We start from the raw sequence: 25,250 nt of genomic DNA, 5'->3' as shown, positions 1-25,250 counted from the left end.
TACCTCCTTTCACTCTGTTCTACCTCCATTTACTCTGTTCTACCTCCCTTCACTCTGTTCTACTCATCCACTCTGTTCTTCCTCCCATCACTCTGTTCTACCTCCCTTCACTCTCTTCTACCTCCCTTCACTCTGTTCTTCCTACCATCACTCTGTCCTACCTCCCTTTCACTATGTTCTACCTTCCCTTCATTCTCTTCTACCTTCCCCTCACTCTGTTCTACCTTCCCTTCACTGTTGTAACTTCTTTTCACTCTGTTCTCCCGCCCCAAACTGTTCTACCTCCATTCACTCTGTTCTAACTCCCTTCACTCTGATCTACCTCCCTTCACATAATGGAGTCCCTTCCAGCAATATTGATTCATTTAACTTCCTCCACATCATATCGCCATCAGAGTGCATTACTGTTATCCTTATTTTTACCATTTATCATTATGTTTAACTGGATTAAGTGGATCTTCAATTATTCAGTGTACACCTAGTTTTAAGAAATAAAATTTCTGAAATTTGCATTTACAAGTGCCTTTAAAATGATCCTACAATTGCTCATATTCTAAAAATTTTCCTGAACCCACCAGCTGCTTTAGCTCGCTTCGCTCGCCTCCCAACCCATAATAGGGGCCCCAAATGGGACTGTGGGCCCCGGGCCCCAAAACGTCTAGGAACGCCCCTGCAAGGAGCGATCCCATTGAAAGGAATCTAACGGTCCATAACGCACTTACTCATCAGGATTGAAGTCTTGAATCAACATGATGATGACGCCATTGGAGATTTTGTCCGTGAGACTCATGAAGCCGTAGACGAACGCAGCTCCCTCCACGTTATCCCCGATGAGATCTGCTGTGAAAGACAGCGATGTGATGAGCAAAGTAGACCCAGCGATGCCCAAAAGAGCTGCCACGGCGAATATGCCCCATTGCCCGTAGCTGCTTCCTTCTCCTAGCCACACCCATAGACACCCACCTAAGCCTACGATGCAGCCGGCTGCAAAAGAACGCTGTAAAAAAGTAGGTGATGATGAGGTCAGTGGAGAATGGTGGTTGAAAGAGCGCTGAATTTGCAAAATATAATTATAATAACAGTTATTTTTGTTGTTAGGCTAAGTTGGCCCAATGCCTGCTGAGTACCAGAGAGTTGACATGAAGACTTGAAGCTTTAAAATGTTTTCTTCTATCATGAGCTCACAAGATAAGATTCTTCATAGCCTTGAAAGGTAATTATTTCACACTATCAGGTTTCTGATAAAAAAAAAAAAACAGTAGCTAAGTTTGGCTACTGAGAATGAAAAATAACAACAAACATCAAACGGTCATAAACAGAGAGTGAAATGCACCTACCTTTCTTCCAATCTGTTTATTAATGTGTTTCATGCTAACGGAGCTGAGAAACCCGGCAAGGAACATTGCGAACGGAACTGTGGCGATGAAAGTCTCGCTCAGTTTCAGCGTCTCCTGAACGTAAAGTGGAATATAGACCTGAAAAATAAATACTAAATGAATCCTTCATTCAAGATGGAATTCTTGATTATGGATGAAAAAATATGGATGAATGTATAAATTCTTGAATTTGATTTAGATTATATAATAAATTCTTTAATTTAGGAGACAATTAATGAGCTATAAAATGATGTTTTGAGGAAATTATGCACAAACCTATAATTTTTTTCGTTTGAAGCTTTAAGAATATAATAGGTTTTGATGCTATGTGAAATGTCGTAAACCCTTGATTCTGGATGATTTGTACATACATAAATTTTCGTCGTTGGACGACATAAAAGTATATAATAATTACTCTGTTGATTTTGGAAAAAAGACCAACTATTCTGAACAGAAGCACTCAAGGTCTGTAATTTAATGGTATCTGTAAAAAAACTTAAATTTAATTGGCTTCATTTGTTTATTGATAAGGAAGCATAAATTACAACTGATAATGCAAAGCGATCAGTGACCCTAATCGGCCACTCGAGGGTAACACGTGATGTTCATCACACAAAACCGTGCCTGTGCATCAGTCATGGTAGTGTTAATTGCAGTACTCTTCACAACTATCAGTTAATCTACACACACACACACACATATGTATATATATACATATTATATATATATATATATATATATATATATATATATATATATACTGTATATGTATACATATATATATATATATATATATATATATATATATATATATATATATATATATATATATATATATATATATATATATATATATATATACGATAAGCAGATAAAGGGCAGGAATACGATGCGATACGCATTTTGTTTTAATCCTACGTTTCGTGACAACATCGCCACATCTTCAGGATTTTCTACAAAATAAAATATAATATGTTAACATAAAATAAGAGCTGATTATAAAATCAAGTAGTTGAAAAAGCTAAAACAATTTTAATGGTAAAATTACAACTCACAGACTTAAATTACATGCACACTTGACTAAAACTGAGAATATAAGTACAAAAAAAAAAATTATAAAAAACGAAACGAACATTTAAATATCTCGGCAAATTATATATAAATAAAAAAAAGAACGCCAACACATACAATAAAAAGCAAAACTATACACTCATAAAACTACAGCTGAAGACAGCTCCACACAACCAACCTTTCAGCATCAAAGATAAAAACACACTAAAAGTAAACAACGTCAAGCGGCACAAAGACTGACAGAAAATTTAGGCTAAAAACAACGGGACAGCAGAGGAATGGTTGTTTAGAGTCGGAACTCGTAATTTGATATTTAACGTTTCCAAAATCAGCAGTTCGTTGAGTTCCTTTGTTTGGCCAATAATTTTAAAATCTTCGTATTTGATGGTACTTTTACATTTGATAATGTGGTTCCTTATATAAGAAGTTTCCGGGTTAGACAACTTACAACCAGTTCTATAACTAACGCCCCACAACGAAACTACTTTTCTCCTCCAGTACTTCTCAGATAACTGCTTTCCTTCTAAGATCTTCTATAAAATTTTAAATAAACTTCTTAACAAAAGTTTTCTGAACATCCTTTACATTTTAACGTCCCTAAGCTACCTCTTTATGCCAGTTTCCCGTATCTACTAAATGACAATTTTCGGAGAGATTTTACTAAGATCGTACATAAACATTATGGAGCCATAAATCTAAAGCCTATACCTAAGAATCCTAACACCATTGGCTCGCTCTTCAAGATTAAGGATCGGCTCTGCCTTCTGATGACGTCGGGCGTCGTTTATGAATACACTTGTCCCAGATGTAATCTGGGAAAATATATTGGATCTACCCGGCGTCTTCTCAGGGTCAGGGCCGATTCTCATCGGGGCGGTAGTTATAGAACTGGTTGTAAGTTGTCTAACCCGGAAACTTCTTATATAAGGAACCACATTATCAAATGTAAAAGTACCATCAAATACGAAGATTTTAAAATTATTGGCCAAACAAAGGAACTCAACGAACTGCTGATTTTGGAAACGTTAAATATCAAATTACGAGTTCCGACTCTAAACAACCATTCCTCTGCTGTCCCGTTGTTTTTAGCCTAAATTTTCTGTCAGTCTTTGTGCCGCTTGACGTTGTTTACTTTAGTGTGTTTTTATCTTTGATGCTGAAAGGTTGGTTGTGTGGAGCTGTCTTCAGCTGTAGTTTTATGAGTGTATAGTTTTGCTTTTTATTGTATGTGTTGGCGTTCTTTTATTTATATATAATTTGCCGAGATATTTAAATGTTCGTTTCGTTTTATAATTTTTTTTTTTTGTACTTATATTCTCAGTTTTAGTCAAGTGTGCATGTAATTTAAGTCTGTGAGTTGTAATTTTACCATTAAAATTGTTTTAGCTTTTTCAACTACTTGATTTTATAATCAGCTCTTATTTTATGTTAACATATTATATTTTATTTTGTAGAAAATACCGGAAGATGTGGCGATGTTGTCACGAAATGTAGGATTAAAACAAAATGCGTATCGCATCGTATTGCTGCCTTTATCTGCTTCATCGTATGAATGAGCGCCTTGTATATATATATATATATATATATATATATATATATATATATATATATATATATATATATATATATATATATATATATATATATATATATATATATATTTATATATGTGTTTGCGTGTGTGTGTGTGTGTGTGTGTGTGAGAGAGAGAGAGAGAGAGAGAGAGAGAGAGAGAGAGAGAGAGAGAGAGAGATAATTATTATTATCGTTATTAGCAACGATTGGATGCCAGCGTTCATTATTAAAACTTTTCAGCTGGTGCATCTAAATTTTGTGTACTGTGCTGTATCTACCTTGTCTGTCTGTATATTTGACCCTTAACTGAAATAAGGGTTATTATTATTATTATTATTATTATTATTATTATTATTATTATTATTATTATTATTATACCTCCTTGTGAGGTTATCAAAGATTTTACACCAATCATTGAGTGTGTGTATGCACGCAAAGGAAGCGCGCGGCCATGCACGCAAAATCATATTACCTGGTACAGGTTTACATAGAGCCTCGTAGCTAGATAGAGAACAGCGATCTGATAGAAGGGAGCCTCCTTGAACCAATCGAGGATTCTCATTCGACGGCAGGAAACATTCTCCACCACGACGATGGCATCGTCACCTCCTCCGTCGATTCTCCCTTCTTCTTCTTCTCCATTTTCTTCTTCTTTATCACCGTTGCACTGGGCTCCTTCTTCGTTTATTTCCCTTCCTCCCCTCCTCTGTCTTCCCCTCTCGACCATTGGGATCTGGACCCTGCAGAAGGATTTTTCCCTCACTCCGAAATGGAAGATGGTTGAGAAAATGAGACCGACCGCCATGCAGATCAGAGCTACATTCTGCAAAGGAGAATATTTAACATTTCACAAATTCGTCATTCGTTCGGAAGTTCCGCCGATCAGCCTCGCCTTTATGTTCAAAACTTCCGCACTTCTTGTCAAATGTGGATCCTCTGTTAGGGACCACTAAATTCCTCTACTGGTATTTAGATTGAACTGCTTAATTACACAATTGCTTAATGTCAGATTGCACTAAGAGAAGTTACTGTTTTCAAAGACATTGCTAACATGGAAGTATAATGTTGATACAGGTTTCTCTCTTTCTCTCTCTCTCTCTCTCTCTCTCTCTCTCTCTCTCTCTCTCTCTCTTTCTGTGTGTGTGAGTGTGTGTTAAAGTGTCATTAGTTTTTTTTTCGTTCTATTTTAATGTCTATCAAATTACGCCGGTGGCGAAATATATGATACAATCTGAAAATGACGTAGTTCACAGTAGAAGCACTAATATATATTACTGTGGAGATTTAAGAGTGCGCTCACTCCAGTCCTGAGATGAAATTTTGTGCTTTTCTTTTTCTGTCACTGGTTTCCTTAGCATAAAAAACAAAATAAAATGGACGATAATAATATGTATACCACAGCTAAAAAAAAAAAAAAAAAAACATAGCCTGCATAGCAGATAGTAACGGAATGCATTAAGTGTTAACAAAACTGGGACTGCTACCCACAATTTAAAAACAGTAATGAAAGAATATTAAAACATGTCTGTCATAAAGTAGTATACTGTACACTCATGACGGCCCATGAGCAGGTTGTGGTAAGGTGAATGTCTCCAATGGTAAATATATTCATAAATATATACATACACACGCACACACAAGCACACAAACACATACGCACACGAACACACACATATGTATACATGCACATATATACACATATATATGTGTGTGTATATATATATATATATATATAAATATATATATATATATATATATATATATATATATATATATATATATATATATATATAAAATATATATATATAATATATATATATATATATATATATATATATATATATATATATATATATAAAATATATATATATATATATATATATATATATATATATATATATATATATAAATATATATATATATATATATATATATATATATATATATATATATATATATTATATATATATATATAAGAACAAAGTAGGCGACGGCCAGTGGTATACATTAGTGCGAAGGTGGACCATGGAAACGTACTCATCTCAACATAATTCTTTATTTCCAACGTTTCGTAATAAAAAGCTTTATTACATCATCAGTGAATGTGTTAAATAATGAATAAAATTACTTTTAAAAATTGCTCTTAAAATCAATAAAATCCATAAAATACTTCACAGTTAAAATACAAGATAAAAAAACGAAAAAACAAAAAAAAAGACATAAAAGCAAAATCAAAGACCGCTAACCAACCTTATACCAAGAAGGCAGAAGACAGAATGCATAAAAAAAGTTAACTCAGGTAGAGCTGAGTGGAGGAGGTCTGGGTATTTAACTGGGGAACTAGTTGTTTAATAAATAATGATTCCAGGATAGGCAGTTCGCATGCATTAGTTGTTTGGCCTAAGATACAGAAATCCTTTCTATCAATATATGCTTTACAAATTTTCGAATGGTTTCTTATGCTGTACCTGAGTTAACTTTTTTTATGCATTCTGTCTCCTGCCTTCTTGGTATAGGGTTGGTTAGCGGTCTTTGATTTTGCTTTTATGTCTTTTTTGTTTTTTTCGTTTTTCGTTTTTTTTATCTTGTATTCTAACTGTGAAGTATTTTATGAATTTTATTGATTTTTAGAGCAATTTTTAAAGTAATTTTATCCATTATTTAACAGGTTCCCTGATGATGTAATAAAGCTTTTTATTACGAAACGTTGGAAATAAAGAATTATGTTGAGATGAGTACGTTTCCATGGTCCACCTTCGCTAATAATATATATATATATATATATATATATATATATATATATATATATATATATATATATATATATATATATATATATATATATATATATATAACTAAAGATAAACACAACTCTGTTAAAGAACAAGTAATATATCTTCAACTTCCTGGAACAGACTGAATATTTATTCACAGTGACTTCGTACTTCCGGAAAGACATACACACCCAGACGAGACAGACACAGACAAAACAGCCACACTAAAACAACTTGCAAAGCACACTGGTCCCTCGCTGAAGACAGAGCCCTGACGGGCAACTCGGACTCACATGAAACTTTCCCACATCTTCGGGCCCAATAGTGTCCAAGTAACAGGGTTTTTCGACGGGTTCAACAGCGACCAGTTCAGCCCCGTCGCCCTGTGCGGTGCAGTTGGCGTGCCTGATGACCCTCTGATTTGGGTCGTCGCTGTTGCTGTCTGAGCCCGCTTTCAGCACAAGGAAGGTCACTGCGAAGACGCTCAGGTTCGACAGCACAGTAAAGGCGTACCTGAAACGAAAGGAAAGCTGATGAAAGGGCTTTAATGAAAGCGAAATTTCTTCTAACGGAATCAGTCGTTGTTTATCTGGTACCAGCGTTATTGCCAACTTAGCATTCTTGCTCACTAACGATAAGCGGCCTTTTAAAGACTGCTGAAAAATGAGTCTATTTTCTCACTCTTAACTAACGTATGTAGGGCTATCATGGTTTCAGCTCATTTTTTTCTACGTTTAAACGTTTAGGAACCAGTGTAACAACAAAGCCCGATTTTCAAAAAGGTTTAACTAGTGAGACATTTAGCTCCATATCAATGAGAGTGAAAGGGGGATTGGGAGGGAATCTGAAGAAAAATGAGAAATAAGCTGAACGTTTGTTGCTGAAAACATATTGTTTACATTTTATAAGGGATATGCCCAAACCAATATTATCACTGCCAAACACGAACGAGAAGACCATTAACTTTCTAAGCAGGCTTCCAATGAACTGGGACTCCTAAGTGGAAAATTGGAATTGGTTTTGCAATTTAAAATTTTAGGCCACACGCCAAGCGCTCAGACCTTTATGGTCATTAAGCGCTAAAATGGAAATTGAGAGTAAAGGAGTTCTTAAAGGTATAACAGGTGGAAAACCTCGCAGTTGAACTATGAAACAATTGTTAAGAGAGGGTGGAAAATAAGATGGAAGGAAGAGAACATGAACGGAGGTACAGTAAGGGGAATGAAAGGGGTTGCAAGAGCCGAAGGGACACTGCAAAGAACCTTAAGCAATGCTTTCAGAGATGTAAGATAGATACAGACACAGTATTATAAAGGACAATATTTTTGCACAGAAATAGTTGTTAAACTATGGACACTCTTAAACTAATGAGCAGCAACATTCATAAGTATTGCTGCTTATAAGTTCAAGAGTGTCCATTGGCAAATGCAAATTTAGCCTTTATTTAACTATTTATATATAAAGATACTGTCCTTTATTGTTCTGTCTCTGTATCTATCTTGCAACTGTTTTTCACTTCCGACTCCCAGTTCTGTGGAATCCTGTATTGAAAATTAATGTCTGTAAGCTTCTCATTCATTCATGTTGAAACAGACCTTGCATAGGAAATCTTGCATAATGAACTTCCGTGGTGTTGAACGAAACGCTCTGGAATTTTACGAAATGTTCCGAAAGAATGTTCAACAGGAGAAGATCTTTCTTAAAGTTTGACATAAACTATATATATGACAATAATGACTCATATGCCAGCACTTTAGACTTAGTAGATCTCATTTGCTGTAGAAAAACAGAGAGAAAGAAGGAAAGGCCTCAGTTGCCAGTTGGTGTGTTTAAAATGACGATACGGACTCTGTCCCTATATTTTTGTGTTTATTGGCCACCCTACTCCACGGTTCCACAAATCCTGCGGCCTAATGGCTATGCATATTTCTTCAAGAACGTTCCCAAAATCATTGGATGGTATAGGACTGAATTTGACTGCAGGGCCAGGGCTCATTCCAGCGTTACCAGAAAGAATTAAAAGCAGGTGGCAACAGAGTATAACGAGGAGCGAAACCAAGAGAGTAAGATTAATATAACCTATGTACAGGGCGGTAATGGGTGGCAACGATGTCCAAAGACCAGCAGAGTAAAAAGTAGGAAACAACATATGTGAGGCGAAGTCAAACATTATTCGATCTTCTGGACGTTTACCTAATGGAATTCAGCTCAGTCCTCTGGTGCTTCTTCGTCGTGAGTTCAGGTATGAGGGCCAGATGAGAGATCTGGACACACGCCCACCCAAACTGGAAGACGCACACGAAGAACACGTAGTATGCGAATTGGGTCCACTGGTTCGTGCCTCTGCATCCCATGCAGGAGTTGAAGATGAATGGGAAACTCAGAGCAACCAGAATGGTGCCTGCAATGATGAAATAATGGTCTCAGTTTCTATGAACTCAGAAATCAATCATTTATATCAGTACGGTAGTTTGGATAAGATGAAACGTACATTGTGGAAGCCAGATTTATAAATCTTTAAAGTTCTTTTGTGTTATACATCGTTGTGCTTCATTTTCTGTCGACCGTAAATTATTAAGATTAAATAATAATAATAATAATAATAATAATAATAATAATAATAATAATAATAATAATAATAATAATAATAATAATAATAACTGGGGCGTCTGCATTGCTAAACAGACGGAAATTGTTATATACAAAATTTGTCGATTTCAGAATAAAGCTTCAAGAAGAATATTAAGAGGCAAATTGCAAGATAAAGTAAGAAATGATACCATACAAGGAAATAACGGATGTTCCATATGTAGATGAGATGAGGATGATGATGAGGGGAGAAGCAGATGGCTTGGACATGTCCCTCGCACCACCCCGGGAAGAATAGTACGTGACAGTCAGTGTTGGGCCATAATACTAAATTGAACATTACAGGTGAAATCTGACATCTTCAGTAATCGCTTGAGTAAAAAATATATATATCTTTTTAGTTGAATACATTTCTACACTTATCACTCCCTTTGATTAAAGAAAAAAGAAAAGCAAAGGATTCCTTATAAACTGCATTATTTCCTAGCGTGCATTTTCGTAGTTAATTTCTGATTATGAGTCACACAAGCCAACCAATAATATGTCGAAATGGAAAAGTGACGAAAAAGAAGCAATAAATAAGAAACGAAGCAAAATGAGCAAGTAACTATACCAGCCAAGTGCCAGACTTTCCGGCGACCGTATCTGGCGCACACAGGGATTCTGTTCTCTTTGTCGGAAAATATCCCCACAAAAGGGGTACTCAGGCCGTCTGCAACTTGACCGACAAGGAGCACCAGACCAGCCATCATGGGGTCGAACAGAAGGACCTGTTGAGAACGATATCTGAGAGATGTTCGTGTTCCAGTTTTCACTGGAGGCTAAAACAGACAGAAATACTATTAATGAGGCAGTTGTTATTTATAATGCGCATTCACAGGGAACAAGTCTGTAACATTTTCATCTTGCAAAGCTGTGTTCCATGACAGAGAATGACTCTAAATGAAAAACTGAAAACAGAGAGTAAAGGGTATCGTATAAATATAGATAAATAAAAAAACAAGTAAAAAATGCGCCGAAGTTTCTTCGGGGAAATTGAGTTTTCTGTCCCGTGGTGGCGCCAGCCACGGCCATAAAACTCTTAGCTGCGGCCAGTGAAACTCAGCCACGGTCCGGTGGTGGCTTATATTGTTGGTACCTACAGCGCTGCCAGAAGTACGATTATAGCTAACTTTAACCTTAAATAAAATAAAAACTATTGAGGATAGAGGACTGCAATTTGGTATGTTTGATGACTGGAGGGTGCATGATCAACATACCAGTTTACAGCCCTCTAGCCTCAGTAGTTCTTAAGATCTAAAGGCGGACAGACAGACAAAGCCGGCACAATAGTTTCTTTTACAGAAAACTAAAAAACATAGTTACCAGAATTATAAGTTACATAAAAAGAATTAAGTCAATGATGCACGGCGTTTAAAAGTAGCACCGTATCGTCTCTGCAACTACTGAGACTGACATATCGTAAGCAGGGCGAAGGCCAATGTTACATCAAGGTCTATGGAGCGGCAGCCACTTGTAGCCTTATCAGCAGCAGAGTCACGCGACTCCCGGCACCCGGGCCGGGAGACAGTAACCGAATTCCTTGGGAATCGTTTGGTGGGAAGCAGCTACCGGTTGTTCACTTGTCGCTGGCTATAAATTCCAGTTTGCTTTCTCTTTTTTTTTTTTTTTAACTGGTATCCAAGGACAATATGTTTACACATTTCCGTTCATAGGGACTCCAAAATGCGATACTTTATTCTCTCTCTCTCTCTCTCTAATATATATAATATATATATATATATATATATATATATATATATATATATATATATATATATATATATATATTATTCAGAAGATGAAACCTATTCATATGGAACAAGCCCAGAGGGGCCATTGACTTGAAAATTAAGCTTCCAAAGAATATGGTGTTCATTAGGAAGAAGTAAGAGGAGGTAAAGGGAAATACAGAAAGAGGAGATCTTACTTATTAAAAAATAAAAATGAATTAAATTAACAGCAACTCGCTGCTGCCTAAAACATATCCGCCCACTCCAAGATTCTGAAGTTTATAAATAAATGCCTTATGATTTACTAAATCGAAAGCAGCACTACATTCTATTTGAATTATTCTGCACTCAAAACCCTTATATTTATAATTATTCCATGTGAATATATATATATATATGTGTGTGTGTGTGTGTGTGTGCGTGTATGTGCATGTGTCTGTGAATGGTTGACAGCAGATTCGGCCCGAAAATATGAAATATATTTACCGTGGGTAAGGTTAGGTTAAAATAAGGTTAGGTTAGGATGCGTTCTGGTTTCCGGCAATTTTTAATGAAAAACATTCTTATACCCCAAGTCTGTAGTGGCTCCATTTATTGATGTCATGTGGATAACATTTGAATAGCGTACAGAAGGAATCATAAGACTACTATAGCACTTCCTGGGTTAGTGCTGAAAACATTCAGCCAATTTTAAATGTTGATCGAATCTAAGATGGCCATTACCAGTGTCGGGAACACAATTGCCACTAACTAATTTTTCAAAATTCATCAGCCTGTCTGCCTATTAATAATCCGTTGTTAACCGAAAGCATCAAAACATTATTGTACCTTAGAGGAATCTCTAGCATATAATCAAATTAATTTAAGTTTTTGAACAAAATTTTGTTGGTTTTGGCATCGCTTTTGGGGAAAGAGAGGCACTCAGATGTCTACTGACCACCAGCTTACCTTCTCATAGAAGATGAGGAGATAGGAGAACCACATGGAGGCGCAGAGGTCGTTGAACACATGGCCGACGCCATAACTCAGCTTGACGATCCATGGAAGGGACTTCATCGTCCTTGTGCAACGGGAAATTGCTGCTCCCTCGTTGAGAAAGATTCTGTTTGCCTCTTGACTTCGGAGGGATTGACTTAGAACTGAATTTCGAGCGACTGCCTTTCTGTTTTATACAGTAAGTCTTGACTTGGCAAGGCAGACAGTCGGGTCTAAGAGCGTAAGACTTCTGATTGACGTGCGTCCTTTCTTCCAACTGTTGAGCTGGTTACGCCATGCAATCTCCTCCCCTGAAGTACTGAAGAACTAGAAAAGTGCAGACTATCATTGCAAACGAAAAACCAGCTTTTTAATTATTATTATTGCTGATGTCATGCAATGCACTTTTATCGACTTGACCAGTAATCAAGATATTTCAGTCTGAAATAAAATTGTTTTAGTAAGAAATCACTCAATACAACAAAACAAAACACACGACAGTATCAGCATTTTTGCCTGAGAATGAATAAGAATCATTTTCAAGATGAATATAACAGCAACTAAAACTGCAATGACTGGACAATTAAGCGACTGGATTAAACTAAGAATTCTCATTTCACTTACGGAAGAAGAGGACAGCGCATGGGAATCGGCATCAACTGTGGTCTTATTCGATAGACGGACCTAGTTACTGGCATCTCCAGGGTGTCAGAACTAGATGTTCCCTAGAACAGAAAAGGACCCGTGGATATAACCTGTCCAAAGGACATTAAAGATCACTATGAAAAGGGGTCATAGCACTTGAATGAGAGTCGAATACAGACATACTCTCTTCAGATAAGGGCGAGAGATGAGTGGTCAGATAAAAAAACAGATAACCTTCTGCATTCTGTGAATTATACAGTGCCATTAGATTTTCACCAATTGCATCTATCGCAGAATGAACCATTTCCTTCAGAATACATTTATTAATGAAAATGCATGAGGCAGCGTGGATGACCAATTTTTGTCGTTGTGCGGCAAGCTGATGCTTCTGATTATTCTCCCAGAACACAGAAGATGTGTGACTTTCATATTCAACTTCGATAAGAAGGGAAAATTCCATAAGTAAGCGTCTATAATGGATTTCTGGAGTATATCTGAAAACTTTGCCCACTTTCCTATTCTCCTCCGCTCGATAGATAATTAACCAACAGTATTGGATTTTAGCAATCTAATTGACGTAATTGTGATGGTGGTGTATAAAGGAAGGAGGATAAATGTACCAAATGTGGAAGACTAATCAGAGTATTATCATGATTTCTATATACAAATCTATGAACTCTATCTGCTTACCGGGAACTTTTAGCAAAGCACTACTATCTCAGCTGGGAGCAGTGATGTTGTGTGTTGAGTAGGCTACGGTCACAGGCGATATGCCTGTTTGCATGAATCATCAAGTCAAGACTCTGATTATTGGTTCTGATTTTTGATAGTATTCCCTGCGACCTGTGAAGAAACGAGCTATAACTTCTGATAGAGCCTCATTCATATTTCTTTACTATGTGCGAAGGGGAAAAGCATCCATTTCAGATACCCTGGAAACTGTATAATCAAGCTCCATCATTTGCAGACTTTAGCAATAGCTTTTTTTCTATAGAAAGCGCAATGATATATCTTCGGTGCTCTGCGTTCTCTCTCTCTCTCTCTTTCTATGTATGTATGTATGTATGTATGTATATATATATATATATATATATATATATATATATATATATATATATATATATATATATAAATATATATATATATATATATATATATAAATATATATATATATATATATATATATATATATATATATATATATATATATATATATGTGTATATATATTATGTATGGGTGTGTAAGGCTACAAGGCTACCATAAACTTGCATCTTTGGTACCGAGTCGCTTCATTTATAAATGGAACCAATAGATGTAACTTACATTCTGAGAGACGAACTAGGGTGAGTTGCCTATCTTCAACTTCTCGGTCGCTGTTACTAAGATCGATTCGATCACCTTTTTTTATATATATCAGTTCTCAGTTACTGAGAGGTGATTAGATAGAAAATAATCAAGAATCTTCCATGACAGCGCTGGGGGAATTTCTGATAATGAAGATTCTACCTACACGATTTGACTATGACAAGTTTTTAAGAGTTATGTAAGAACTGGGAGATGATTTACATAATGCAATGGGAATATTTGGGTAGATATATGCAGTGGCGTAACCAAGGGCGGGGGGACGGTCCGAAACAGGCAGAATTGTCCCTGGAGGGGGCGGCACTCTGGCATCTTTTGAGCAGGTCTGGTGTGGCATAATTCTAGATTTTCTAGCATATTTCGTCTGCTGTGTTGTTTTTGTTTCAGGTTTATGAAATAAATAAATGACTGAGGTGTTAAGGCTTCAAATGTGCGTTTAATTTTCACCACTTTAGCACTTTTTAGCACGGGAATGGGACGGCACTTTCCGAGTCCGGCCCGGGCGCCACTAACGCTAGTTACGCCACTGGATATTATGTTAGGATTTCTTTGATTATAAGAAAATATGACTTCTTAACTTTAGCGTAATTTTAGTACCTTATAAAGGCTGGTTCATCACCTGGAAATCTGCAAATAAGACAGACGAATGTCCTTTCCAGAAAATTAATCTGTCATAAAGTGAAAGGCTGAAAAGATAGAAATTGATCATCATGCAGACAATAAGCCCAACGAGATGGTGGTTAAGTATATCTTAGTTTAAGCAGACCACTGAGCTGATTAACAGCTCTCCTAGGGCTGGCCCGAAGGATTAGATTTATTTTTTTACGTGGCTAAGAACCAACTGGTCACCTAGCAACGGGACCTACAGCTTATTGTGGAATCCGAACCACATTATGACGAGAAATGAATTTCTATCACCAGAAATAAATTCCTCTAATTCTTCATTGGCCTGTCGGAGAGTCGAACGCTGGGCCAACAGCGTGCTAGCCGAGAGCTCTACCCACCCCTCCAATGAAGAACTACGAAATGGTGGTGGAGGAGAGAGAGAGAGAGAGAGAGAGAGAGAGAGAGAGAGAGAGAGAGAGAGAGAGAGAGAGAGAAAGTGCAAATAGTAGGAGGTGTGAGTCAAGAATTTTGCCGGGAAACTTCTTAGATATGAAATCATGAAAAATCAGCGAAAGCAGATCATGTTCGAAACCCCTCGTTGATTATTATTATTATTATTATTATTATTATTATTATTATTATTATTATTATTATTATTATTCCTTTGCATTAATGTTCCGCCATACCTCAACTATAGCACGATCTCAAGGAAAAATTTTGCTTCATTTATGCTATAGTGAAACGTTAACGCAAAACTGTACATTTCCTCTGTATATATAATTCTGTGCGTAATTTTATTAGTAAAATGAAAACCTTCATCAATGAGTCCATGTTCTACTATAATGAAATAAACACCGAACGATTATTACACGGCCTTTCTGTCGAAGAAAAGGCAATCAGCAGAAAAATTCAAGTTTATTACAATTCTAATTCATCTGAAGCAAAAATTAATCATGCTTCGTAAAACATGTTTACACGATTATTTCCTTACCAAATATATTATTGATATATTATTATTATTATTAGTTTGCAAGGAGTCCCTCTTTTAGGGCAGTGCCATTAAAAGCAATTGCTGTTTCAACGGCATTTAGCTTGTGGAAAGGCTTCTCTATTCTTCTTATTATATTCTTCTCGCCTGCAGGCAGGTGGCATAACAAATTTCCAGAAGACATGGAAAAATATTCTACTTTCATTATTTACTTCACTCTTACGCCTTGACGCACATACGCAGGTAGGTCACCTCATGAGAGCTCCGTGTGCGTCGATGAAAGTATCTTTCCATGTCCTTTGGAAATTTGTTATGCCATCTACCTGCAGACGAGAAGAATATAATAAGAAGAATAGAGAAGCCTCTCCACAAGATAAATGCCGTTGAAACAGCAATTTTTTTCACTGTTATTATTTCGGTGGAAGACCCTCTTTCATGCAAACTTCATTGAACAGTATGGCCGTATAGGTGCAATACAAACCAAACGGCATCCAGACGGCCATACTATTATTATTATTATTATTATTATTATTATTTTAACTCATATCTTTGAGACGGAGAATTTGTCCTTATTTGGTAGGTGAAGTTAATAGCCATTTTTAAAAAAAATTATTGCATTTAAATAGTGTTCTGTGCATTATCCAGTAACTGATTTAGAACCATTACTTCTGTTGGGGAAACCGTCAGCGGTCATATTGCTTAAAGTGTAAAATGTCGATCGTTACTCAGGCGGGATAGGCTTGCAGTGTCTCCTGAGGCTTGGATCCTGAGCCAGGTTGTTTAGCCCGTGTTGCTACGGTTGGGGGGGGGGGATATATCTTACCTTCTTGGTAAGCACCAACCCCTTTCCCCACCAAAACAGGTCCTTAAGGGTAACGATCAGCAGTGTGTGTGTATAGTTACGTATGTGTAGCGCAGTGTATGATTAAGTCGTCTCATTTACAAATAACTGCATATCAAACTTGAAAAAAAAGTATAGAATAAATTTCACCAAATTATAAATATACAGAAAAAAAGTGTTTCATACGGAAAGCTGAAAATAAAAATTATGGCGTACCAAAAAGAAGCGCAAGAATGATTTTGAGAAGTATACTAATTTACCTGCGCAGGTACAAGGAGTAATTCGCTCTGCAAGGCACTAGTCAGGAGCACTGTCGGTCATTGGGCCAAATACCTCTGAAATATATTCAAGGAAAGCTGACCAAATACAGTTCTGTTTGTCACTGAATATCAATGAAAAATGCTCAGAAAAATGAATACGATAAATGCACAAAAAAAGTTAAAGTAAACGAAACCAAGACCATTTTTGCAGCAGCCCAGGTCTGTATTTCGTTGGACAGCTGCCAACGAAGGTAACCTAATATTCCCAAGAGATTCCCACGATCTGTTTCTCTGTCGCTCTTCCGTTCCTTTCCCAGCCCCCACCGGTCTCGCGTTGCTATGGTCGCTTAATGAGAACGTTCACAGGAACCTATAGGCCCTCACAGGAACACGAAGAACTGTCTGTCGTTAATCACTTTCAGTCAACAGTTTCCCTGGGAATGAAGTTCCTTTTCTGTCAACAATCGGCGTAATCAGGGGCCGTTTATCCGAAAATATACTTAAGGGAACTTTTAAACCGTACATAAACTCATTCATATTTATCACCATTAGCCACCATTGTCCTGGAAACTACACTTTTTTTTTTTTTTTTTTTTTTTGTGAGGGAGAAGGGATCACGATTACAACATGCTCACTGTCTTTGTCTTTTCGCTGTTATTGTGTTAACCCTTAAGCTCATGGTAGATTAACATTTCGTATATTTGAGTGTCACAGATTCTCATGGTAGATTAACATTTCGTATATTTGAGTGTCACAGATTCTGTTATTTTGAAATGAGTGTTCTGGCCGAATCTGTATGATCCACAGAGAAGAGGAAACGAAATGTCTCGAGTTACAATCTACTCTGCCAGCTTGTGGTTTTATTAAATTGCGTGTGTACTGGAGGTCCTGCATGAATTTCGATGCTTCTTTACTCCTTATGTTGAATCACGTAACTGGTGAGAGATGTCAGAGCTGAAGTGACCTCGCTGAAGAGAACAAATCGAAACCTCAAGTTAGTGAGGAAACTTGAACAACAGAAGAAGAGGCACGGACGCTGACGGTTTGATCATTCTCCCTGTTACTATTTGCGTTGCCACCTACTTCTTTTGAGGCTTTTACACAAATATGCCCAAGGCCCGAATAAATTAAGGCGCGCCCACAAACACCCGAGTCTCGGCAAATACTCAGCGAAATTATATTATGACATCTCGAACATCTGGGTCGCAAATGTAATTCATCGCCCCTCCTCGTCTTCGGTGCCGTTTCTCTGCTGTTATTTCTCCTTTTGTATTTTTTAATCCTTGTCCTTTTTAGCCGCATAATCATTTGGAAAATAAGTCCATCTTTATCTTTTAAAGTCATTCAAATTATTCAGCTACTCATTACTCCTCATTTCGTTACAATTGCTTTGCTAAATAGTGGTCCCCCTACGTGTCTGTGTAAGTATGTGAGCGATTAGGGTTTTAGAGCCCGTCTACTGTCTCGAAGTGAGGACAACTGTGCACCCATAAATCGCCCGATAACTTCAGAACTGACTGAAAACAAGTAAACAGAACTGAAGAGGAATTTCGTTGCTTGATAAATTTGTTTGTTTTCGCTTGAACAGAAATTGTGTTTTTCCTTTCTATGGTGAAGTGAAGGAGATGGACCTAATTGTCCAAAACAGTCTCGGAAATGCGAGAAAATTCTTTCGTGACGATAGATTCGCGTCTTAAAAAGAGATGATTTGTTTGATTCATGGAAAACAAAGGAAGGTTAAGAATTCTTCTTTACCTTAATCTTATACTCAGTTTTTTACATTCACTATATATACATACAGTATATATACATACATATATATTATAAAATCCACGTCAGAAGGTGAGTGAAAACCAGCACTTTGAACAAATACTTTAGTTGTTTATTCTACACTTTCAAGTTCACACTCAGTGTGAACTTGAAAATGCAGAATAAATAAGCTACAAAGTACTTGTTTAAAGTCACGGTTTTCACTCACCTTCTGACGTGGATTTTATAATACACACACAAACATATGTGTGCGTGTGTGTATTTTTACCCATGAGCCGTTTTTATTCAAGAGGAAGGCTCTTAGGTCTTGACATTCTGGTTTTCAACAAGTATTCTGAGGTAACTCTGATAGCCCCAAGCTTTTCTCTAACAAGACTGCGACTCACCTCCGTCTTTTGACTACCAGATACCTAATTCACGGGCCAGGTCAATAGAACACGATAAATGTTTAGGAAATTCGCCCAAAACTCTTACTACCCCATCCAGGTTTGATCTCGGAACGCTGGTGAAGCGAGAATCAAACAGCTTCACCACGGGAAAGATATAATTTCTTATTTAATGTTTTTTTTTATTTTAGAGGGGTGGCGCCATAAGGTCTTATCCTTCCAGTCCTTAGCAAGCCTTTTAGGATGAAGTTACAGCCCCATGCCTAGTAATTATTTCGCCGCTTAGCACAACATGAGTGCAACGGGTCTTTTTCAGGGTGGTCACCTACCCTCCCAGGAATCGAACCCCTTGCTCGGTATGCCAGAATAATACACGACTTGAATACAAAGATTTAATTTTCGAATGCAGACCAGTATCCCTCATGGCTACACCAATCCGGAAATAAAAAAAAGAGGGAAAAAAGAAAAATATGATGGCAGATTATGCAGTTGGTGTTACCAAGATTTTACAGTATAAAGGATTTGGAAAGAAGAGTTAAACGAGAAGGAAACTATTTTTCTTTTTCTAAAATCATCATGAGAAAGCTTTGGTTCTTTCAATTCTCATCACTAGAGCGAAAGATAACTAGACTTCTGGCGACAGGCGCTTCATATGGATCTAATTTACTTTATTAAAGCTAATAACAGTAATTATCATCATTATTACTTTCCAGCCCTCTTTGTCTGGAAATTTTGAAAATAACATTTGGAGAAGAGAAGTGAAAACTTAAGTTTTATCAAATAAAATTAATCGATAACGAGTTCCTTTGCAATGCGCCGAAGTTTCTTTGGCGCAATCGATTTTTCTGTACAGCGGATAATGCTGTATGAAACCTCAGCCACGGTCCATGAAACTTTCAGCCGCAGTCCATGAAACTTTCAGCCACGGCCCGGGGTTGGCCTGTGTTGTTGGCACCAACATCTGTGCCAGATGCACGATTATGGCTAACTTTAACCTCAAATAAAATAAAAATTACTAAGGCTAGAGGGCTGCAATTTGGTGTGTTTGATGACTGGAGGGCAGATGATCAACATACCAATTTGCAACCATCTAGCCTCAGTTTTTAAGATCTGAGGGCGGACAGAAAAAGTGCGGACGGACAGACAAATAGCCATCTCAATAGCTTTCTTTTACAGAAAACTAAAAATGGAGCTGGGAAATTTTCTCGTTACTCTAACATACCCGCATCATATTCTAACAGGGATGAACTGTTATTTTAACCGCCTACGTACGGGTTCATGTCTCGTCTTAATATTAAAATTATGATCACATTCCTATGCGAACGGGTGCCAAGTTATTGACAAGGACAAAGCCTCAGATTCTAACTCAGCCCTGAGAAATTCGTGCCATTTACGGCCTGCTTTAGGAGCAGGGTTCCGTAATAACATAAGGGTGGCTTAATCTAAAAATACAATAACCTTGATGTCGTCACACCAGTTTTAGCAGCCATAAATCAATCAATCAATTAAAATAAAAATAATAATTTCATACCGGCATTAAGCTCGATAGAAGAAGAGAGACCAAAGGAAGGTTAAAATCCTATCTTGTAAACAGACAAATGAAAGCATAAAAGGCACCCATGAAACTTGCAACAGACCCAAGCAGTCTCTACAAGCGATAATGAGACAAAAAGAACCCCTAAAGCCGAGAGAGAGAGAGAGAGAGAGAGAGAGAGAGAGAGAGAGAGAGAGAGAGAGAGAGAGAGAGAGCTAGCAAGTAGAATCTTGAAAGCTACAAACATAGGTAGCATACAGTCCAATGTACACAGTGCGTAGTGCATGTGATCCGCGAGTGTACAGTTACCAAGATAAACAAACAACTGACGTCGAAATGTCTGGTTTTCTTCTGTTGCTCTTGCAGTATAAACATAGTAATGCACGAATACATACATGCATACATACTTGGAAAAGAGGGACGCGTTCTTTGGTGATATCTTGTTTCCAATTAACCTTTTATGTGAATTTCCGTGTAAGAAGGTGACAATGTATATCTACATACAGAGAGAGAGAGAGAGAGAGAGAGAGAGAGAGAGAGAGAGAGAGAGTTATTTTGTCTTTTATTGTACTGTGTAGCGCGTATGGGGGGAAATACACAAATAAACAAAGGAGAGAATAGTGAGGGAAAAATACTTATATACATTGTTCCTGTCTAAAATGTTGCAAAATTATGACTATCCTCGGCATTCATATCTTCCCGGACCATACCATCCACCATGTAGTACTAGTTCCTCGTTAGACAGGTCGATATCGTTCTTGGCTAGCACTTTGCTGGACCCGCGTTCGATTCTCCGGCCGGCCAATGAATAATTAGAGGAATTTATTTCTGGTGATAGAAATTCATTTCTCGCTATAATGTGGTTCGGATTCCACAATAAGCTGTAGTTCCCGTTGCTAGGTAACCAATTGGTTCTCAGCCACGTAAAATGAGTCTAATCCTTCGGACCAGCCCTAGGAGAGAGAGCTGTTAATCAGCTCAGTGGTCTGGTTAAACTAAGGTATACTTAACCACGTAGTACTAGATGCGAAGCTAATTCCAGCAGTCTTTCCTTTCCTCCAGTAAGTTTCAGTACCACACAATAAGTCTCAAGGCTTTAGTTTTTGCTGTGACCAAACTGTGGAATGATCTTCCTAACTTCGTAGTTGAGTCGCTGAAACTTCAAAAGTTCAGACTTGGTGCAAATACTTCTATGCTGAGAAGGTTGGCTGAGCCTCAATTCGAAGTTTATTTTGTTATTTTTCTTATTCATTTTACAGTTACTTAGTTTTTCTTGTTGTTATTTTCCCACATTTGTTTTCCTTTTCGATTTTTCTTTCAGCTTATTCTTTACTGATAAATTTTCTTTTCTGTACAGTTATAATAATAATAATAATAATAATAATAATAATAATAATAATAATAATAATGTACGAAGGAAAGATAGATTTTCTAATTTTGCTTTTTAACACGTTTAGCATACGGACGAGTTTGCATTTCAAGATAAAAATGTATACATAGACTGAGAGAGAGAGAGAGAGAGAGAGAGAGAGAGAGAGAGAGAGAGAGAGAGAGAGAGAGCGATAACATAATTCCCCGTTTCGAATTTCCGGAAAGGTTTCATTTCGCTCAAAACTCTTGGCAAACTGAAGCAAGAGTATTAATTTCCTGACATCCTGATGACTCACTTGCCCATGTCAGTTGTCGAACGAAAGGAATATCTTATTTCCTTTCGCTATGAAATTATATTTTGAAGGAAAATTTCAAGCCTTTCCACTGCAATTACCACAGGAGGAGCATTCGCCCGTACCAATTAAGTATTCACATGCATTTCACAATAAGTCTATTCATGTCGTGTATAATCATATATATATATATAATATATATATATATATATATATATATATATATATATATATATATATATATATATACATTTATATATAAATATATATACAATAAAATATGTCTATAACATATGTTGTTTACGATGTCTGTAAATATGTGTGACATTATGTAATATATTATATATATATATATATATATATATATATATATATATATATATATATATATATATATATATATATATTATATATATACTGTATATATATATATACACATATATACATATATATATATGTGTGTGTGTGTGTGTGTGTGTGTGTAGCCTACTATAGCCGACTGTAACTCACTGGCTAGGTCAGAAGAGGTACAATGGATTTTCCACGAAACGGGCCTATTTCATTAAGCATGATGTGGGAAAATTGCTCAGGTTCTCTTGCTGTAAAGGTGATAATCATAACCACAAGATGAATAGTCCCATATATATATATATATATATATATATATATATATATATATATATATATATATATATATATATATATATATATATATATATATATATATATTATATATTTATATATTGTATATAAATATATGCATATATATACTGTATATACATATATATACAGTATATACATATATAAATACACACACACACATATATATAGGAGTCTGTGCGCATGTTTTGCACATATCAATCCCGAAATCTGCATTATATGCGGTCGCACACCGCCACTCTGATTCAAGTCTACTCACCTGCGCGAAACGTCATCACTCTCAGACAGGGTTATTCCATGCCCACTCCCCGACAACAACTTCCTTCAGATAAGTGGTATCGGTCTCTGCCCCGTCGATGGCCTACCATCTCCAGCTGACGACTGACTATCAGACAGTGATCACGTGGTTCGCGGGTGCTATGTCTGTGTGTGTGTATGTGTATGTGTGTGTGTTTTTTTTTTCAGGAACGTGAGTGGTGGTCTTGTGGAGGACGAGTCCCAGGGAGGGACTAGGGCAATGAAGTTCGGTGCATGATGTCTGTCGCCGTTTTACATTGCTGATTTCATAGGCTCTTTCTTGCAGCATTCAACGTGCTCGATGATATTGTCAGTTTACTAATAAACTGCATCTGCAGTTCAGCGTAGCATTTAAGATTTAACGAAAATGTCTCAGTGGCAATGAATGGAATACAACACCATCGTAAGTCAACGACCCAACTGTGTCAGTCTTGGTATAGCAACTGCTCTTAACTTTTACATTTAGTCATTACCCTATTTTCCTTTCAGTTCAGCTGGAAGCGGTACAGTAGTGCTTGGGGTTTCACAGGAGTGTAATGTAGCATCGGATTTCAAAAATCCACTTCATAGAAGCTTCATATTCCCCATCCTGGGAAGATTTAGAAGGGGACACCTAACGCATTCTGCGCATGCGTTGTATCTGAGGAAAGCTCCCTTGGTAGTCTTGCAGAGATGATTTTCAAAGTTGATATCTTGCAGAATCAAGCAGTAAGATTACATGAATTGTATCTAGCCAACTGAGTAAAGCAAGTCATGTTAAATATTAACATTTCAGATCTGTATAAATCAAGTGGTGCAGATATATTTGCAAGGTACGTGGGAGTATCTTGTTTTATTTTTAGTGACAAACTGACATGTCCAGTCGCCCTTCGCACCAGTTGAAGAACAGGTTTGTCTTCTATGGGGCTATAGAGTGAACCCAGAATGGTTTGTTTGACCCTCTTTATAGAGCAATCATTTTTGTATATTTTTCGTTCGAAAAGAATTAAGAAAACAGTTTTCTGTGAGTACTCTATACTGGTTTTATTACTAGTTTATGCAAATACATTCACCATAGCTTAAGCTCGAACAAATTATGTATACACACATATATATATATATATATATATATATATATATATATATATATATATATATATATAATATATATATATATATATATATATATATATATAATACTCACACACATTATATATATTATATATATATATATATATATATATATATATATATATATATATATATATATATATATATATATATATATATATATATATATAACATATACAGGGGCAAGCATTTCTCATATAATTTCTGTCCCTAACTTCTACATGTATTTTTTTTTTTTTTTTTTTTTTGCTTTTTTATGAATGTTTGTTCATGTTGACTAATAATAATGATTATAATAATAACTGAAGTGACGTAAAAATTATATCACATTGCTTATATTCATTTCCATGAAGTGACCTAGACGCAAAATACAAAAGTATCATGACAGTCTACAAAAAAAGTCTATTTATAATTAAGTCGCGCTCTAGTGTCAATGTTCCACTAAGCATTATGTTTCATGTGCAGCCAAAAATGCATTTGCGCAATAAGCCACAGGTGTGAAATATGATTCTCAGACAAGAAATATGTCCTTTAAGAAGTGGCGTTTGTAATTAAAGCTTCAGTTCAAAGACATATGTGAATGCTAAAAGGATATTCAGTTTAAGTATCTTTGATGTAACTGGACGCGCTGTGTGACTCACTGGGTAGAGGTAATTAACCCAAGTGCCTATAACTTTTTACATACTCTGACGCGCTTTGTACATTGGTCGTGAATGATCTCGGTGTAGACTTACTCTTGCACGCCTCCAAGAAATAAAGTCAATGAGAAAATATTCAGGAGTCATTCAGGCTTTTTCTCTGTTGGTCCTCAAACCAAGTTCTACCAATGAATGGCAAGTTTTTAAACTAATAGCTACTTGGAACATGAACTAACCTACTGAATACATATACGGAGAACGCATGGCATGTGGTATGGTTCCTGGGCGAGGATCCATGCTAGAAAAGGTAAGGCACAGTTGTGACAGGAAATGGTAAGGTTAATGAAATATGGCTG

General features: G+C 36.5%; 1 protein-coding gene across 2 annotated transcripts in view; it reads right to left on the bottom strand.

The window, feature by feature from the left end:
• Positions 1–23,259, bottom strand: part of LOC136826575 (major facilitator superfamily domain-containing protein 12-like) — a 31,105-nt gene extending 7,846 nt beyond the window's left edge. Inside the window, exons 1-9 of one of the 2 annotated variants that reach the window (XM_067083773.1) lie at positions 23,109–23,259; positions 12,757–12,857; positions 12,106–12,459; positions 9,999–10,155; positions 8,990–9,197; positions 7,090–7,309; positions 4,495–4,845; positions 1,338–1,475; positions 723–997 (exon numbers count right to left, since the gene is read on the bottom strand). In XM_067083773.1, coding sequence (XP_066939874.1) covers positions 723–997; positions 1,338–1,475; positions 4,495–4,845; positions 7,090–7,309; positions 8,990–9,197; positions 9,999–10,155; positions 12,106–12,213 — 1,457 coding nt within the window. In that variant the 5' untranslated portion in view covers positions 12,214–12,459; positions 12,757–12,857; positions 23,109–23,259. The remainder of the gene's footprint in view (positions 1–722; positions 998–1,337; positions 1,476–4,494; positions 4,846–7,089; positions 7,310–8,989; positions 9,198–9,998; positions 10,156–12,105; positions 12,460–12,756; positions 12,858–23,108) is intronic. The other variant, XM_067083774.1, reaches the window with a different exon arrangement.
• Between the last annotated feature and the right edge of the window lie 1,991 nt (positions 23,260–25,250).

This window comes from Macrobrachium rosenbergii, chromosome 41 (genome assembly GCF_040412425.1).
Source record: "Macrobrachium rosenbergii isolate ZJJX-2024 chromosome 41, ASM4041242v1, whole genome shotgun sequence".
NCBI classification, from domain to species: Eukaryota; Metazoa; Arthropoda; class Malacostraca; order Decapoda; family Palaemonidae; genus Macrobrachium; species Macrobrachium rosenbergii.
The sequence above is the reverse complement of the archived record's forward strand: the minus strand, read 5'-3'. Positions and strand labels throughout refer to the sequence as shown.